The sequence below is a fragment of the Geotrypetes seraphini genome, chromosome 2 (assembly GCF_902459505.1).
Source record: "Geotrypetes seraphini chromosome 2, aGeoSer1.1, whole genome shotgun sequence".
Classification (NCBI taxonomy): Eukaryota; Metazoa; Chordata; class Amphibia; order Gymnophiona; family Dermophiidae; genus Geotrypetes; species Geotrypetes seraphini.
Window position 1 is genome coordinate 318,035,024 of NC_047085.1, and position 16,782 is coordinate 318,051,805.

The window sequence follows — 16,782 nt, forward strand, 5'->3', positions numbered from 1 at the left end:
GCTAAGTGTAGATTGTTCTTATCTTTTTGACTGAGACTGTTGTGAGCTGGTGAAAATCACTTTTAGTAATATGTAGTTTTCATGGGAGAAAAGGGATTGGTAAAGAAAAAACAAACTTGACCTACAGTGAAGACCATAGATTAAAACTAAATGAAAATGATTACTTTTCCATTATGTTGATGTTATATAATTGCCATTTGTGCTGGACATCATTTTAAAAAGCAAAACCATTTTAGTGAATGCATTCTACATGATTTTCTTTAAGGTGCTTTATCGTTGGGAATATATCCACCATTGGAGGGGAATTTGTACCGTAAAATTTTACAAATTCCTTCTTACATGTCTGAGATTGAGATGCTGCTGGCCATTGAAATTTTCATGGTTTCAAATGCAAGTAATATACAGAGTCCTGGTGGTTCCAGTCAGACATTTCAGATTATTCTCAAAAGGTTAGTGTGACATTTTTGTATTTTGTTTTCCCATATTATAAGTAACAGATGTTAGCTATAAAAATTGTTAATATGTAAGAAGTGGCTTGTATGTTTGTGCCCTGGTTGTATACTTTTTTGGATTTTTTTGAGATAACTGTTTGGCCCGAACTTTCTGATTCAAGATGCTCTCAAGGTATGTTGAGAAGCAGCTTAGTGGTTAGATAACTGGCCTATGAGCCACGGAAATCCAGGTTCCTATATCGCTACTTCTCCTGACATTGCTTATGGCCTGGTTTGGAAAAATATTTCACCCGCCATATTGGTTTCCCATCTCCCAATTGAATTAAAGAGGTATTCTGGCTCAGATCAGTGGGTGATGACAGCTGTGAGAGCATGAGGAGATGGGAAACCAATATGGTTATCAATGTTCTTCTGAGAACCTAGCAATAGCATGTCATATATAGAAGATCAGAGTTACCCCTGTCACAGAATCGGAAGTTCTAGCACATGTTAGTGCTCATCTTTAATCTGGAGGGTTCAAGATCCTTGCACCTTTGCAGACCAGCCTACCACTTCAGGCACTTTCCTCTATCCTTCCAAGCAGACCTACAGCTGGTGTACATTCCAGGCTGCTTAAATGTGACAGCATACTCAGCTACAAGTTCGATCCTCACAAATGATCCATTGACAGTATTTCAATGGCACTTTAGGAGATGGGGCACCTCAGTGATAGCCCTCTTTGTCACACCAGATAACACAAGGTGCTGTGGCTTTTGTTTATTCTGATCAGTGCATCAAAGACACCACACAGTATGTTTTCCCCATCCTTTGGATAGCCCATATCCATTGGACAGACCAGATGCCTTTCTACCATTCCCGCATATCTCCAGGGTTCTTCAGAAAGTCATGAGAGTCTCTACATGTCTCATCCTGATCACATCTTGATGACCCAGAAAAATTTAGTTTCCTTTTCTTCTATATCTTCTAGCTGCTCCATTGTTTCCTTTCACTCATTCCTCCTCCCTCATGCAGCACAATGTTCAGGTTCTTCACCCTAACCTGCCCTGCTTCTTCCTGAAAGAATGAAAATTGATGGAGCATCCTAATCACCTTTCCAGTCTCTATGTCAGTGAGATATATTTTCAAGTTTATTTTTATTTGATAAATCGCTTATTTCATACTAAGCGAGTAACAATGAAAATGTATAGTATACAACATTAAAATATATAGTAAACAACATTAAAAGGGGGGTAAACAACAAACTGACAATACAGACGAATTAAGATACTTTAGGGAAAAACAAGGGAGGGCAAAAGTTACAAAATGTTATTTTCCTAGTGAAAAGAGAGAGAATGGATGGTGAGGGAAAAACATTAGGATTGGGGTAAAATGGGTAGAAAAGTTATTTTAGAGATTGGAATTAGGATAAAATGGATAAAAAGAGTTATTTTAGAGATTAAAAGAGGCTTTAAAAAGAAAAGTTTTTAGATTGGTTTTAAATAAATTAAGATCTTTAATTTCTCTGATGTATAAGGGAAGGGTGTTCCAGGTAAGGGGGGCCATAACTGAAAAAATGTCATGGCATCTGGTTCCTATAATTTTTAAAGAGGGAACCGTAAGCAGCCCTTGTGTAGCAGACCGCAGGGAACGGATCGAGTTATGTGGAACTAGTAACCGGTCAATGAATTGTGGTTCATTGGTAGATAATGTTTTAAATGCTAAAAGTGCTATTTTGTATGTTATACGTTGATTAATGGGAAGCCAGTGTGATTCTATTAAAAAAGGTGTAACATGGTCGTATTTTTTTCCATTGTGAATTATTTTAATTGCAGTATTTTGGATTATTTGTAAGCGTTTTTTTTCCTTTTGGGTGATATTAACAGAAGTGAATTACAGTAATCTAATTTAGATATGACTAGGGAATGTATTAAAATGTTTAAGGATTGTGGTTCTAAGAACTTAGACATGGAACGGATCAAACGCAGACGATAAAAACAGCATTTAACTACATTGCTGATGTGCTCTTGATAAGAAAATTTGTCATCAATGATAACTCCTAATAATTTAAGTGATGTTACTAACTCAATAGTTATATTGTCTATTAGGAAGGGAGTTGATAGTTTTAATCCCTGTTTCGTTGGGAAGAGTAAAGCCTTAGTCTTTGTTATGTTTAGAGCTAATTTATTTTGTATGAGCCAATTTTTAATTTTTTCTAATTTTTGATTGATGAGAAATATTTCGTTAGGATTTTCGGGATTAAATGGGTGGGTCAGTTGAATATCATCAGCGTAAGCGTAAGTGGTGAAACCTATAGATTGACTTAGACTAAGTAAAGGTGAAAGAAAGATATTGAACAGCAGAGGGGACAGAATTGAACCTTGAGGGATTCCATAGTTGAGTGAAAATGGTTTGGACTTTGCGTTATTGAAGTATACCGTAGAAGTTCGGTCAGATAGAAAAGAAGTGAACCACTGTAATGATAAATCGCTGACGCCTATAGTTTGAAGTCTGTCTAAAAGGAGAGAATGGTCAATGGTGTCGAATGCTGCCGAGAGGTCGAGGGAGAAGAGAATAACTGAGTTGTGATGGTCTAGATTGTAGATAATGTTAGTGGTAAGGCCTATTAATGAATATTCAGTATTGTGATTTTTCCTAAAACCGGTTTGATTATGATGCAGTACGTTTGTAGATTCAACAAAGTCCGACAGCTGGTTAAATATCACCCTTTCGGTGATTTTCGCTAGAAAAGGGATGTTAGCAATAGGGCAATAATTAGAAGGGTCTTCTAGACTGATTTTATGATGCTTTATAATAGGAAGTATTGTGGCGTTTTTCCATGGTTTGGGTAAAGTCCCAGTATTGAGACTTTTTTTTATGAAGGAAAGTATAAAAGGTCCAAAACAAGAGAAATATTTCTTTAAAATTACAGGAGGAATGATCTCGGAAGGAGAACTTTATAAGTTTATCTTTTGGATGATTTGTTTAATGTCTGTCAATGAAGGAATGTTGAAATTGGAGCATTTGGCACAAGGGAGTTTATAGTTATTAGAGGTTTCAGGAGGATCAATGACTGGGTTAGAATCGAGTTTCTTTCGTATGTTTTTAATTTTATTACAAAAGGCATCGGCCAAGTTTTGGGCTGAAAGGGCTGTGCTTTTAGTTTCCCTTTGTGAATTGGGATTAAAGGATTTTATAATAGAAAATAGTATGGAGGGGTTTTTGGCTGTTTTAATTTTATTGGAATAGTAAGTTCTTTTTGCTTCGTTGATTTTGGTTTTGTAGAAAAGTGATTGTTCTTTATATGATTTCAAGTTTTCAATTGTTTTGTTTTTACGCCATTTTCTTTCGAGGGATCTAAGTTGTCTTTTAATCAGTAAGAGTTCTGGCGAGTACCAGGGGTTTTGGACTTTTCGCCCAATCAGTAGATCCTATCAATCTCAATGAACCCGCTCACATGTCTGATACCATACAGACTGAACTACCTCCTCCATTTGTCGATTGCAAGCCTTGAGGCACTTTCAGAAAGCCCCCACCAATCTGTGTCATCTGTCTATCCTGACCCAGGGGATGAAACACCAATCTATCTGCACCACCAACACCTTGGAATCTCTTTTTTATTTATAAGTTTTTCAGATTTAAATACAAGCATATAATATACTTGAATATGGATTCATCAAAAACAAGAAAATTATATTTAGTGAAAGACCTCCACCAATACAGAAAACTAAATCATTATTTAGTCCACAATGTTTAGGGGCCAAAGAAAGAAAACTAATGAATAGAAACTTACAACATCTTCAAAAGGGACAGAATTGGAGGTGTTTAACCAGCAGGAAGTTCGCGTTAATCTGTGGGAAGAGTTACAGATCTTATTACTACTCCACACTCTTCTTTAGCCACAACAAAGTCCAACAATTGCTTTGGTTCAAAGAAGAGAAAATATTTCCACCAATGATACATAACAATTTGCAGGAAATTTTAAAATAAAAGTAGCACCCAGAGTAAGAACTCTAGGCCAATAAGCCAAGAAATCCTTCCTTCTTCTTTGTGACACTTGTAATATATCAGGAAATAGACAAATCAAGAAATTGCTGTTATATATCTGAAATAAATCTGAAGAAGTAAATCTATCATATTCCAGAGCGAATGTCACAATAAGAACATAAGAATTGCCATCTCCGGATCAGACCCTGGGTCATAAGAACATAAGAAGTTGCCTCCACTGAGGCAGACCCTAGGTCCATCCTGCTCAGCAGTCCGCTCCCGCGGCGGCCCATCAGGCCCATTGCCTGAGCAATGGTCTATACCTATCTATACCTCTCAATCCCTTTTTCTTCTAGGAATCTATCCAAACCTTCTTTGAAACCATTTAATGTTTTCTTGTCTACAACAGCCTCTGGAAGCGCGTTCCATGTATCCACCACCCTCTGAGTGAAAAAGAACTTCCTAGCGTTTGTTCTAAACCTGTCCCCTTTCAATTTCTCCGAGTGCCCCCTTGTACTTGTGGCGCCCCTTAATTTGAAAAATCTGCCCCTGTCTACTTTTTCTATGCCCTTCAGGATCTTGAAGGTTTCTATCATGTCTCCTCTAAGTCTTCGCTTCTCCAGGGAGAAAAGTCCCAACTGCTTCAGTCTTTCAGTATATGGGAGATTTTCCATTCCCTTTATCAGTCTAGTTGCTCTTCTTTGTACTCCCTCAAGTACCGCCATGTCTTTCTTGAGGTACGGTGACCAGTACTGGACGCAGTACTCCAGATGTGGCCACACCATTGCACGATACAGCGGCATCCATCAAGTCTGGTGTACCCTGGCATAGTTTTAGAGTTGTTCTTTCCACAACTTCCAGAGAATTTTCCAAAAAATTAGTTCCACAATTGCCAGTTGTAGAGCTTCCTGATTTATTCTTAATAGTGAGATATTGAGCTCTCAGAATTGATGATAAACTTTCTAATGGCATCAATATCTCACGTAGATATCTTCGCACAATTTCAACAGCTGACACTATTGGAGATCTAGGGAAGTTCAACATTCTCAAATTGTTTTGCCTTTGGTAATTTTCCATATATTCCAACTTTTTTGGAAAAAGATCTCTCTTTAATAATGTCCATTTCTAACTCCTTAAACTGCTTCAATAGCCTTCCACTGAACATTTTTATTTATTATAGCAGGCATCACCATCCCTCCAAAGTGCAAGTTCTCACTCACAGATGTGATTCCTTCCTTAGCTTCCATACAGGGTGCTGATGTGAAGGCCTCAGCAGGGCAATGCTCCATAAAGAGTCCCCTTTGCTTTCCTCAAGGGCTAGGCACTGCTAATTCCTCTTTGGAAAGCAAACCTGTTGCCATTCCTGCTGGGCTCACACTTCCATGCTGGAGAGGGTCCTGTTTCAGATCTGGGCTCAACGAAGCTCAATCACCACTGAGGTCTGCCGTTTGATCCGGCATGTCTCATGAAGTCAGTTGCGCCTCTTTCACAGTGCGCAAAACCGCCCCCAGAATGGTAGTCTGAACAAAACGCTTCGATACCATGGATGCTGGAGACCAGTCCACAGAATTCCTTATGATTTCCCCATGAAAAAAGACCACAAGAGAAGGTGTCACATTAGCTCCAGTCAGGAAGAGAGTTCTACCTGTGCATCTGGCCCCGACACTATCTTGGCCCCCTGTTTTCTCTGCCAACACCTTGGAGTCTCAACTTTTTGGACCAACTCAAAGCGGCACACTTTGAAACACTGGACACCATTTCTCCTTTGTACATCATAAGGATGATAGCTTTTCTCAGTGCCATCATATCAGCAAGAAGAGGAAACATAAGAATAGCCTCGTTGAGTCAGACCAATGGTCCATCAAGCCCAGTAGCCCATTCCCACGGTGGCCAATCCAGGTCACCAGTACCTGGCCAAAACCCAAGGTGTTACAATATTCCATGCTACCAATACAGGGCAAGTGGCTTCCACCGTGTCTTTCTCAATAACAGACTATGGACTTTTCCTTCAGGAACTTGTCCAAACCTTTCTTAAAACCAGCTACACTATCCGCTTTTACCACATCCGCTGGCAACGCGTTCCAGAGCTTAACTATTCTCTGAGTGAAAAAAAAATTCCCTCCAATTAGTTTTAAAAGTATTTCCCTGAAACTTCATCGAGTGTCCCCTAGTCTTTGTAATTTTTGACAGAGCGAAAAATCAATCCACTTGTACCCATTCTACTCCACTCAGGATTTTGTAGACTTCGATCATATCTCCCTTCAGCCGTCTCTTTTCCAAGCTGAAGAGCCCTAACCGTTTTAGCCTTTCCTCATACGAGAGGAGTTCAGTCCCCTTTACCATCTTGGTCGCTCTTCTTTGAACCGTTTCTTGCGCCACTATATATTTCTTGAGATAAGGAGACCAGAATTGAACGCAATATTCCAGATGAGGTCACACCATGGAGCGATACAGGGGCATTATAACATTCTTAATCTTGTTAACAATCCCTTTTTTAATAATCCCTTACATCCTATTTGCTTTTTTGGCCGCTGCCACACATTGGGCAGAAGATTTCATCGTATTGTCTACGATGACACCCAGATTCTTTTCTTGGGCGCTAATCACCAAGGTGGACCCTAGCATCCGGTAACTGTGATTCAGGTTATTCTTCCCAATGTGCATCACTTTGCATTTGTCCACATTAAATTTTATCTGCCAGTCGCTATTGATCTCCTATCCTTACATTCAATTCTTTTCCAACCGTGTCTGACTTTATATGCACCTGAAATTTCTTCCTGAGGATGTTCAGGATTCCACCTCAAATAAACCATCATTCTACTATCCTTCATATCTTCTCTGCATGCCTCCAAACCCTGGACTCCAGAAGAGACTTACTTTTCTATCTCAGGAAAACCAGTCCTCCATCATACCAATTAGCATTTTAACTCTTACAACCTGGCCTACCTGGGATCTTCAGCCCCCAAGGAAACCATTTCCATATGGATTTTCTGTTGCATAGAGTTCTGTGACTCTAAAACATGTCACTTGCCTCTTGACAAAATTAACACATATCACTTCCAGACAACAGCTTCTTCATAACTGTTTGACCCTGATATAGAACATCTGCATAATGGCAACCTAGTCCTTAGTTCATACTTTTACTGAACTTTCCTGCTTAGAACAGAACACAGCACTGAGCATGGGTTTTCAACAATTGGTCAACCAGAATCTAATTGCTCCATGATCTACCACCACCACCCTTTTGCAAGGAGTAGCTAGGGACTCGCCAACAAGTGTGCCTGCATCTCCCCTGCTTACCTGTAATGGGGGTTCCCTCCCATCTTCCCCTCTAAGATATATATTTTTCAGCTAGAGACAAAACTGGGTAACAATGGGAGGAGCCACTAAAAGCAGGAGTCCCTGCACATGCTCAGTAAGCCAAAAGCTTACTATTGCTAGAGGAGAGCACTGACACACAGGACATTGCCATTCGCCTGTTGCATTCCCCTGCATTCCCCTGTTGGCTATCTTCATTCCCCTGTTGCTTATCTGTAACCCCTGTTACAGATAAGCAACTTTGCTATCCCATCTGTAAGCTATCAGCAGCAATTCCATCCAGGTAAGCTGCTTACTCCTCTGGATTCTGCCCATTCTACAAAGCCAGTGAAGTTGAATGATGAGGGGTCTGAGGGACACCTTTTTCCAGACTGCTCCACATTTCCACCATTTAGAGTTCTTGAGACAAAGCTGAAAGGTGGAGAGGGGGCACAAACTCGACATAAGGATGGGAAGGGGCATGAACGGGACACAAGGGAGGAAATGGAAAGGGAGAATTGATGGGCATGAGTGTGTGATTGAGAGATGGTGCACATGGGGAAAGGAAGAAAAGAAAATTGGGCATAGAGAGAGAGGAGTGAGGTAGAGATGCATGGGGAATAGGATGAGAGAAATGTTGGATATGGTGGTGGAGAGGGCAGATTGAAAGGAATGCAAGGGGGAGGAATGCTGGACATAATAATGGAGGGAGAGATGTGGTATGGTGCTGGAGAGGGGTGATAGAAGGAGAAATGGGTCTGGTGGGCAGTAGTGAAAAATGCACATGATCCAAGGGATGAGAGAGGGATAAATGTTGGATGTGGCAGTAGAGAGGGTGGGAGAGATGCCTGGATCTCTCAAGATAGATGGACAATGAGAGAGAAAGAGGGAGACATATTGCCAATAGGGGTGAAGGAGAGAGGAAGAAAAGTTGTACTCATGGAGGGATAGAGAAAGAGAGATGTTGGTTAGGGAGAGGAATGGGGTCCGGAGGAGAGGAAGCCTGCATGAAGCAGAAAGAAAGAAGTACTGGAAATTCAACCAGACTCATGAAATCACCAAACAAAGGTAGGAAAAATAATTTTATTTTCAATTTAGTGATCAAAATTTGTCAGTTTTTTGAATTTATATCTGCTATCTATATTTTGCTCTATATTTTTCTATAGTTGTTACTGATTGCATATTTTAAAGTCATCTGCCTTGACCTCTTTGATAAAGAAATTCCAAATATAAATAATTAACATTTTCTCTGTGTACAGTGTGCTTTGTGTTTTTTTTAATTTTGTAGTTACCATTATGTATTAAGATTATATTGTGTGTATATGAAAAATGGATGGAAAAAATTATATTACAATTAGTACTATTATTATGGGGGTGGGATCAGGGGTGGAGCTTGGGCAGGTCTGGGCTTGGGCCGGGTGTACTTGGTTGATATTTGTTAGGCTTAGGGGGTACTTGGCTTGATGAGGTTGAGAAACACTGACCTAGAATTAATAAATAATCCTTGCACTGTTTTTCTTTTGGGGCTTAAAAGAGATACAGGGTATATTACTTTGTGTGTCTAAGGGATTCATAATCCAAACTTTAAAATGTCTAAAAACCAGCCTAAGTCGGCCCTTGGACATCCTAATAGCAGGGACGTCCAAGTGCCAATATAATCAAAACCAACTTTCTGGACATTCAGCAACACTTCTAAGCTGCTGTGCATCCAGAGAACAAAGGAGCATCTCTGCCCCCTGACATCCCCCCAATATTTCTGGGCCCCCTCCCACATCCCCGGAACACCCCCCTCCCCCCGATACATTCAGAAGAGCAAATGGCAGGAGGGGAACTCACTCCCTCCTGCCTAAAGGGCTGCATGCTGCAAATTATGGGGCTTCTCCCTCTCAACTTCTGGAAGCCAATTGGCTAGCAGCTCTGCACAGGCAGGAGCAAAGGAAGGTCGCTCTTGTCACAGTTCACCAATGAACCACCACAGACTTAACAGGTATGCGGAGGGGGTGAGAGGGAGATAAAATTTGTTTAAAGTCAACTGGGGCAGGAGACAAAAGGGATCCCTCCTGTCCTGGCCAACAGCTGGACCACCAGAGATTTAAAAGGTATGTGGAGGGGGGGAAGGGGAGAGAAAAATTGTCAAAATGCATGCAGGTTGAAAAATTGCAGACAGACCTTAGGAAATTGGAAGACTGGGCGTCCAAGTGGCAGATGAAATTTAATGTGGACAAATGCAAAGTGATGCACATTGGGAAGAATAACCCAAATCACAGTTACTGGATTCTAGGGTCCACCTTGGGGTTAGCGCCCAAGAAAAGGATCTGGATGTCATTGTAGACAATACGATGAATCCTTCTGCCTAATGTGCGGCAGCGGCCAAAAAAGCAAATAGGATTCTAGGAATTATTTAAAAAGGCTAAGAATGAACAAGACTAAGAATGTTATAATGCTCCAGTTTTGCTCCATGGTGCGACCTCATCTGGAGTATTGCATTCAATTCTGGTCTCCTTATCTCAAGAAAGATATACCAGCACTAGAAAAGATTCAAAGAAGAGAAACCAAGATGATAAAGAGGATGGAACTCCTCTAGTATGAGGGAAGACTAAAAAGGTTAGGACTCTTCAGCTTGGAAAAGAGACAGCTGAGGGGAGAAATGATTGAAATCTACAAAATCCTGAGTAGAATAGAACGGGTACTGAATCAGGCCCGCTATCAGCACTGGCCAATACTGGGCTTACCAGGAGTTAGGCCGAAGCCATGATTCCTCCTCCCAAGGGTCGCCTACCTCCTGAAGGAGCTCTTGGTTTTCTGTAATTGGAACCTGTCCTTTTCAGCACCACTGTTCCTTCAAGGTGAGAGAACAGATCCCAGCAACCCTTCCAGGATGGTATGCCGATTAACTCTTTCTTGCAACTGCTCAGGTTTACTCTACTGGCCTGGAAGAGGAACTTCACCCTATCACGAGATAAGAAACCCATAGATAAGATTCCCATAGCAACAGAGTAATAAATTCCCTTTGAGAATCAGCAGATATTTTCATATCAGTGCAGAAAAGCTCTATAAAATTAACAAGCAGGAATCTTTTTTTTTTTTTTTTCGATCAGAGAGAAAAGCGTCTAGCTGACTTTGGCATGCTGTCTCTCTCTCTCCAACTCAGGGTTCTTGGCTTTTTTATAAGAAATTCATTTTTGAATTGTTTTGTAACAAAATTGTTTTAAGAGGCACGGCTGCATGCATGTATTGATTTTGTATTCACTTTAAATTTTTGATTTACCAAAGATAAAGTAAAATAAAAATTATTATTGACAAAAAGACCCTGAGTTCAATTTTTTGTATTGCCAAATGCAGCATTGGTCAATATGTATGAAAAACATTTGCATTCAGTGGAGGTAGTAGACGTGTAAATCTCGTTTGTGTGTAATCATTAGAAATGCCCTGAAAACCTGATTCGTCGGCAGCCCTCGAAGACTGGGAGTGAATACCTAAGCCTTAAACACTAGTGATTGAATTTTATCTCTTCCTGCTTTCCTATTTCTGTCATCTTTTCCTAAACTTAGTTGACATGCTTTCTACCAGTTCAGCCTGCCTTGTATCGTTTCTTTAGGATAGCAATTCATTGCATTCTCACACTTAGAACAGTTTAGTTTTAGTCCCTGCTCACAATTTCACCTTTCATATGATTGACATTTATTGCTTTCAAAAAGTTTCCATACATTCATATTTTCGTGGGAAATGGTTGGGGCAGGAGAAGTGGTAAGAGGGTGTGTTATAGAATGTCATGTGACTAGTCAGACAAACTGGCTCACCTTGCAGGTAGTGGGAGCGCTGTTATGCTATGGTGAAGATGGTTGCTAAACTTACAATTTGCACCAAAGAGGAACAATGATCTGTCGTACATTTTTTGTGGGCAAGTGTCTGGGAGCAGAAATTCATCGCTGCATGTGTGCTCAATATGGGGACAAAGTTCTCTCTTGTAGAGTCATCTCTGAGTGGATAGAAATGTTTGAAAATGGCCATACGAATGTTACCGATGCAGTATGGTCTGGATGTACAGCAACAGCCGCTACCACATAGAAAGAAGAAATAGCCCTGGAACTGATTCACACAAACAGAAGAATTATAGTTGATCAGATGGCAGAAAAGCTGACGTGTTGAATCTGTGTATTCTCTGATTTCATGACAGCCTTAACTTCCATAAAGTGTGTGGCAGGCACTGATAGAGGAGCATAAGTGTAAATGCTTAGACATTTGTTCCAACACTTGGCTGGTTGTCATGAAAAAGGTCAAAACTTTCTGCGGCAGATAGTTATAGATGATTAAACATTGGTTCATGACTATGAACCAGAAAGCAAACGGCAGAGTATGCAATAGAAGCATCCATCATCTCCTGTGGTGAATAAATTCAAGACACAACCGTCAGCAGGAAAGTTGATGTTGACCATATTCTGGGATTCTCAAGGGCCTATTCTTGAAATCTACCAGGAAAGAGGAACTGTCACAAGTACAGCCTATTGTGACATGCTTCAGAGAGCTGAAACCCGCTATCTGCTCTAAAAGAAGAATACTGTCAAAGGGCATCATATTGTTGCACCACACTCCAGCCCACACATCGGAAGCACTCAAAAAATTTTAGTGGGAAGCCATGGAACATCTAAAACATTATTTTCTGATAGCATTAAGAAGTTAGTAGGATGCTTGGGAAAATGTATCGCAAAACAGGGTGATTATGTGGAAAAGTGATATAATTTGCTTTTGAGATATTTATCCCACCCCCTTATACTAAGCCATGATGGAGGTTTCTACTGCAGTCCGGAGCACTAAATGTTCCGATGCTGCTCCAATGATCATAGAATTCCTATGAGCGTCAGAACAGCATTGGAACATTTAGCGCCCCAGGCCGCAGTAGAAACCTCTACTGTGGTTAGTAAAAGAGGGCCTTAATAAATAGTGTTTAAAAAAAGTAAAAGTGTGGAAACTTTTTGAAGATCTCTCATATATCAACAAGCTCAAAAGCTATCAAAGTGGTATTCTTTCAGGTACAATAAATGTTTTTCTTGTTGCTGAATCCTCACTAAGTTTGTTTCTGAGGCAATGAAAGGTTGAGTGACTTGTTCAAGATCACAAGAAGCTGCAGTGGGATTTTAAACCAGGCTCTCCTGGTTCTCAGCCCACTGTCTAATTCAACATATTTTAAAATAATTGGTTATAGTGTAGGGTCATGAAATGGTTAACTGTTGTTTAAAATATTGCTCTGGTCTATATAGCTGAAGAAAGTGTACAATCTATTGACTTCATCTGCCTAAAATGTATGTCCCTACCTTACCACATTGTAAGCTGAATAGATAAGAGTTTGAGTCATGATGTACCCTGCCCTTCTGTACATTTAACTGTAAGAGTCCTGCTAGTGACCTGCTAGTGTGAGCTTAGAACCAATGAGTGTTAAGAAAAGTAACACGTGAAAAGCTTTTTCTAGAATTCAATTGTATAGCCAGAAAAATGAATAAATATCTCTGTAACTTCCTGGTTTCGGCACTTCTGAGCCAGCTTGGAGCTCAGGGGTCCAGCATGCATGCTGTGAATAAAACTCTTGTACTTTCTTCACGCCTCTGACATTGTGTGTCCAAGTGACCTTTCAATAGTAATTCATTAAACATGTCCTCTGTACCATTTGGCATTCAAAATATCTTATACCAGTGTGTTCATACTTTGTTGTTTAAAATCATGGTGTGCTTTGTCTTTTATTTCTCAAGTCATGTGATAGTAGAAAGAGAAGATATTGTCTCTGCTTCATAAGTAATCCACAGTTTAGAGGTAGATATATACATAGATGTTTTCAGTGTTTCTTTTTTATTCACAGATGTGTAGAAGATAAACTACAAAGTAAAGATGACTACCGAACAGCAGTGGAGAGGCTGAGGCTTGCTGTCCGGTTATCAACTCCTAAGCTTCTCATTAAGTACATGACAATAAATATTGCTATGGAACAGGTCTATATTTTGGACCATTCTGCTGCTTTAAAATGGCTGAAAGAGAACATGAAGTGGGCTGGTAAAGTCTGGCTTTTTCAGTAAGTGTAACTAGCAAAATAATTTTTTCGAGGACAGTTAAATAATCATTGTTATGTGAAAACAGAACAAAAAATCAGTAAAGAAAGTTCTAACTGTATAAATAGTCTGCCTTATTAATTTTCAGCATCCTCAAATATTTAATTTCAAGTTAGAGTTGGTGTACTTTATATATATATATATATATATATATATATATATATATACATATATATATATATATATATATATATATATATCACTTACATTTTACAACTATGTAGCAGCAAAGGCTTGACCCATCTGGAAGATCTAGTTCACACCGTACTGCTGGTGAGTTTCACTAGTGCATATAAAATCATATTTGTATAATTTGGTAGGTATTCTGAAACTTAGAAATTTATTTAAAAATGTTAACCATCAGTATACATGAATATTTCATGATGCATAGTTTCCTTTTTTAACACAGAAATATCCATATGATAGTGACTACTAACCAGTGGCTGGGCTGCTTTCGAAATGTTAATTCAACCAATAGGAGGGCAAATATGAAAATGCTCTATGGCATCACAGTGTGTTCACATCTGTGGGATTACAACACAGCTGGATTCTTTTCCTTTAGGCTGGTACTGATACCAAAAAAAAAAAAAAAAAAACCACCCCTCACAAACAGCTATTAAATGTTCACACTGCTTCAGTGGAATTATCAAGATAAGTGCCTTTTTCACTGATGTATAAACTGACATTGCCGGTGAGCTGTTTTTAGTCACAAGACGACACACAGTGTTGGGATTGTTTCGTGTTGTAAAAGAAAGTGGACAAGCCAGTATAATATAGCTATGATGTTAAGGAGCAATTGCATTTTCAGGCTTGCAAGCTGTGAATTTGAAGCTCCAATATTCTGAGTTTAGTCTACTTTCACTTCAAAATTGATATTACATTTTGAATAAATCAAGCAAGCTTCACATTAATGCCACAGTGTTGTACAGTGTATTCATTTAGTCTAATAAGATTGCAATTAAAAAGTTAGAAAATGGTAAACTTTCCATCATAGGAATTTAAAGCAGGTTTAAAAAACATTTGTCTAGCATGATATAAGCACACTGGATCCTGCTTGCAGGTTGAGGGGTGAGTTAGATGACTTTTAAAAGCTTTTTGGCCATATTTTTGTATCATTTAAAATAGTAAATAATGGCAGCTGATGGCTATAAACTAGATGGCTCTGGTGAGTGGCCCATCTAGTCTGCCCAGTAAGGTGTTCTGTGCAGGTTACCTCTCATGTCTTCTTAGAATAGCGATGAAACAAGTTTTTGCACTACTGAGATGAGATGCCCAGACTTGGTTTCCATCATCTTGCCATTAAGTTCTATTAAAAGTCTTTTTTAGTACTAGTAGCACAAGTTCATATTTATAAGTGGACACCTATTTGAGAAGTTCAAAATGACACCTGCTTTACAATGGCAACACAGTTTCCTCTTGGTTGAGCAGGAGTCCTCTAACTGCATTACTGCCAGTGGATAAGGGGAGGGGGGGGTGCTTCAATATCGTATTTTCAATCACTAGATACAGGCAGGTTCCCTGGAGTCTTGCAGAGGTTGCCCACTCCCCTCACTATTGAAAATTTGATGATAAAACAGTACCCCTCACTAGCAAGACTGCAGATGGAAGACTCCCACTCAGCCTAGAGGGAACAGTGAATGCAATATAGATGCTTATGTGCCTTTAAAAAATAGATTCAGGGAACCACAAATTTATACCTATTCCACAAAAAACCAAATATATCCTTGTACTCTACTTAATATGTACATACATTGGAACTCCACCTCTGCTTTAATAATAATAATAATAATAATAACTTTATTCTTATATACCGCCAACAATCTTGCGACTTCTAGGCGGTTTACAATGAAGAGAAACTGTACAGACAGCAAATTACAGAGTATAGCATTGAACATCTAGTGATAGTAACAGGAGAGTTACAGGGCTGTGTATTACATGGTTTCACAATGAGTAGCATTATACAGTCGACGATATTCAGAGCATAAGTAGGAGAAGAGAAAGGAGATTGCGCTTTGAGTTACAAAGGTGCAAGGCTGCGAAGGTGAAAAAGATAACATAAGATGTTGATGAGAAGTAAGTTGTTAAGTTGGTACATTTGAACGAAGGACGGGCACCAGTGGGAAAAACTGGTAACAATTAAAGATAGAAATTTTGGCAGAAGAGGGTAGACGGACTCCTTGGGATGGGAGGAGGCTCCGATTTTAGGGGAGAAGTCTGGTTAGGTTATAAATTTCTTAAACAATGTGGTTTTTAGTTCTTTCCTAAAGATACTATATGATTCTCTGGCGGCATAAGTGAAGTAGCCTGTCCAAGTTTGCAGTCTACCTGCTTGGAATTTGAATGTTCTATCAAAGAAGGTGCGATATCTACAGCCTATGATATTTGGGTAGGTAAAGAGGTTACGGTTTCTGGTAGGCCTAATAGAGGAGTGGAATTCGAAGTGAGGTAGTAGGTAGCTGGGGGCCAGTCCCCAGATTAGTTTATAGCAGAGGCAGGAGAATTTGAATAGAATTCGTGCTTCAATTGGTAACCAATGAAGGAGTTTGTAAAATGGACTAACATGATCACTCTTCTTTAGTCCGAATTTTAGACGGATGGCCGTATTTTGAACTATTCTCAGTTTTCTCACATTTTTTTTAGATATTCCCAAGTAGACAATGTTACAGTAGTCCAGGGTGGATAAAATCAGTGATTGTACCAATATTCTGAAGGATAGCGGGTCGAAGTATTTTTTTATGGTTTTCAGTTTCCAAAGGATGAAGAAGCATTTTTTAGTCACCGAGTTTATGTGCTCGGTCAGGGACAGGTGGGTATCCAGGGTGACTCCCAGTATTTTTATGGTTTTTAGTATTGGGTGATCATGGCCGTTTACATATATTGTAGTTGCGGAGATTTTCTCGTTTGGGCTAGCAAGGAAAATCTTTGTCTTTTCTGAGTTTAATTTCAGTTTGAAGTTTAAAGTCCATTTTTCT

General features: G+C 39.5%; 1 protein-coding gene across 2 annotated transcripts in view; it reads left to right on the forward strand.

Annotated features, from left to right (window-relative positions):
- Positions 1 to 14,431, forward strand: part of TOPAZ1 (testis and ovary specific PAZ domain containing 1) — a 266,987-nt gene extending 252,556 nt beyond the window's left edge. For both annotated transcript variants that reach the window (XM_033930089.1, XM_033930088.1), the window contains exons 19-21: positions 266 to 449; positions 13,564 to 13,773; positions 14,220 to 14,431. In XM_033930089.1, the coding sequence (XP_033785980.1) occupies positions 266 to 449; positions 13,564 to 13,773; positions 14,220 to 14,430 (605 nt within the window). In that variant the 3' untranslated portion in view covers position 14,431. The remainder of the gene's footprint in view (positions 1 to 265; positions 450 to 13,563; positions 13,774 to 14,219) is intronic.
- Positions 14,432 to 16,782: the final 2,351 nt, after the last annotated feature.